At 33.6% G+C, this 2,500-nt stretch overlaps 1 protein-coding gene across 2 annotated transcripts in view; it reads right to left on the bottom strand.

Annotated features, from left to right (window-relative positions):
- The window catches only part of LOC106872196 (sodium- and chloride-dependent glycine transporter 2), a 126,224-nt gene that overhangs the window by 2,557 nt on the left and 121,167 nt on the right, over positions 1-2,500 (bottom strand). For both annotated transcript variants that reach the window (XM_052973786.1, XM_052973787.1), the window contains exon 12: positions 1,262-1,362. In XM_052973786.1, coding sequence (XP_052829746.1) covers positions 1,262-1,362 — 101 coding nt within the window. The remainder of the gene's footprint in view (positions 1-1,261; positions 1,363-2,500) is intronic.

Below are 2,500 nucleotides of genomic sequence, written 5' to 3'. Positions count from 1 at the left end.
GCACCATGATAGAAAATAGTTTTAAATAACAACAAACTATCTTTATCTAGCATAATTTTTTTTCTAGCCAGCATGAGTTGGAAAAGTTGACAGGAACTGGAGTCACCAAGAACTTGCAAGACAAGACTTTGCTTTGAGTAGTGTGTAGTACTGAGAGATGGATTTGAAAGTATGATAGAGGTACAAAAATGAGTGTGTATACATACATGCATGCATGCAAGTATGCACGCACACACAAACACACATATAAAATCATTATCATTTAATGTCCCCTTTTTCCATGTTGGCACACGTTGGACAGTTGAACATGAACTGACCATGGAGAGGGCTGTGCCAAGCTCCAATGTCTGCTTTGGCATGGTTTCTACAGCTGGATACCCTTCTTAATGCCAACCAATTCACAGAATGTACAGAGGGCGCTTTTTACATGATACCAGCATTGATAAGGTCACAAAGTACCTACAAAATAAGATTCCTCAATTGAGTGTGGTGTAGTATTATGGGATATGAAAGTGTGACAAAGGGGCAGGAAAAGGTGAATGGATGACTTGCCCACCTGGAAAGTGAAAGAGAGAGAGATGTGAGGTCAAGGTGCATGGTGAATATGGGAGAGAGAACAGGATGGAGGGAGAGGAAAAGGTAGGTGGGTAGGTGAGTGGATTAGAGCTTGAAAAGAATGTAACAGATGATTAGAGATGGAGACTGCATCATCCTCATCCATCTGCATCACATGCCAATACCAGTGCAGTCATCCTTCCTGCACACCACACCTGATGCCTCTTATGCCCAATTTTTCTCTTCACACATTTGTATTTTGTTGCGTTTGCACAACAAATCATTGCAGAAAGTAGAGGCATAACTAAACACTGCAAAGGTACTTTGTCATGCAGAATGCTTCTTCTTTTATTATCTGATAAAAGGGTTTAAAATATATTTTCAGAGATGAAACTTTGAAAGTATTACTTGCTCTTTATACCTGAATCCAATAAAATATCTAGTATCAAAATCCTCATATTGATTAAATTAATTCTACATAGTTCTGGGTTCAATTTCACTGTGTGGCACCTTGGGCCACACAAAGTCCTATCAAAACAATTCTTCCAAGAATAGTGAGTGGAGAAGATGGCTGGATGGTCAGATGGATGGATATTTTGAAATTTCAAGAATTAAGTTCTGTTGTTAAAAATATTTTTTATGAGGTTGTGTCACATTACAAATGATTATGATTTATAATGATTATGATTTATAAGTGTAGATTTACCAAAATAACTGCAGGTGTGACAAAGCACCAGGATATCTTCCACCATCGACACGGCTGGTAACCAATCATGAGTTCAATATCCTTATAGAATCGGTCAACACCTGGAATTAAAATGAAAGCAATTTAAACAGTGCTAAAATAGCAAATGAAGAAAACAGTACTATTACTATACTAAGATAAGAAGTATTTCTTTCAGTTTCTGTCTGCTAAATTCACTCAAAAAGCTTTAGCCAACCTGAGAGGTTATAGGTGCCATGCAGTGGGACTAAACCTTGAAATATATGGTTGAGAGACAAGTTTCTAAACCCCACAATTATGCCTCCTCCTAGCAATATTATTTATTTAAATATCTAAATGTATCATTTTCTTCTATAGCTTGAGTATTTTTGAAATTGTTGAAAACTTAAATGCACTAACTATGCTGAATTGAATTGAACACACACATATATATATATCTGTAAATACATCTGTAGAACTGGTAATGTGAATTATGGAATTAACTCTAATGATAATTTTCCTGAACTATATTTTCATACTTTAAGTAAAAGTAATTTCAATTCTGATAATACAGTTAACACCTAGTTTTAATATTAATTACAATACTGATAATAATCCAACTGTAATACCTACTTCTGAAAGGTGGGTTAGTACTAATTATTTTAATCATGAGTACTAAATGCAAGTGAATAAATGCCTTTGTAATTGTAAAAACAAAATTATCTGTCCTTTAGAAAACTGGTGTTTAAGGGAAAATACAGTTTATTAATGTAAAGTAATAACAGGGGATCATAAGCACTATTAAATACGTAGATAAATAGATAAATAACTAATTGTCTTGACATAGGATATGTTTATCCATTATTCTTTTGTTATCTACTGACATCATCAAATATTAAAGACAAAAGTGACTTTTCTTAGAATATTATATTTCTTCTTAACGTTCATTTTGTATGCATTCATCTATTGGAGATATTTTCTTAGTTCACTTTGAATTTAAGCAATTTTGGATTGCCTAGATGATATTGTATTAGCATATACTTTCAGATATATTAATTTGACTGGTATTTTATAGATTTTTCTGTGTCTAAATATGCAGACACAACAGTAATGATCTTTGGTATTGTATGGTGGAATCACCGATTAAAGATGTGATTTTCTCCATCTGTATTTTTGTCATATATATATATATATGTGCATCATCATCATCATCATCGTTTAACGTCCGCTTTCCATGCTAGC

Source organism: Octopus bimaculoides, chromosome 16 (assembly GCF_001194135.2).
Source record: "Octopus bimaculoides isolate UCB-OBI-ISO-001 chromosome 16, ASM119413v2, whole genome shotgun sequence".
In the NCBI taxonomy this organism is placed as follows: domain Eukaryota; kingdom Metazoa; phylum Mollusca; class Cephalopoda; order Octopoda; family Octopodidae; genus Octopus; species Octopus bimaculoides.
Note: the sequence above shows the minus strand (reverse complement) of the source record. Positions and strands in the feature narration are given on the sequence as shown.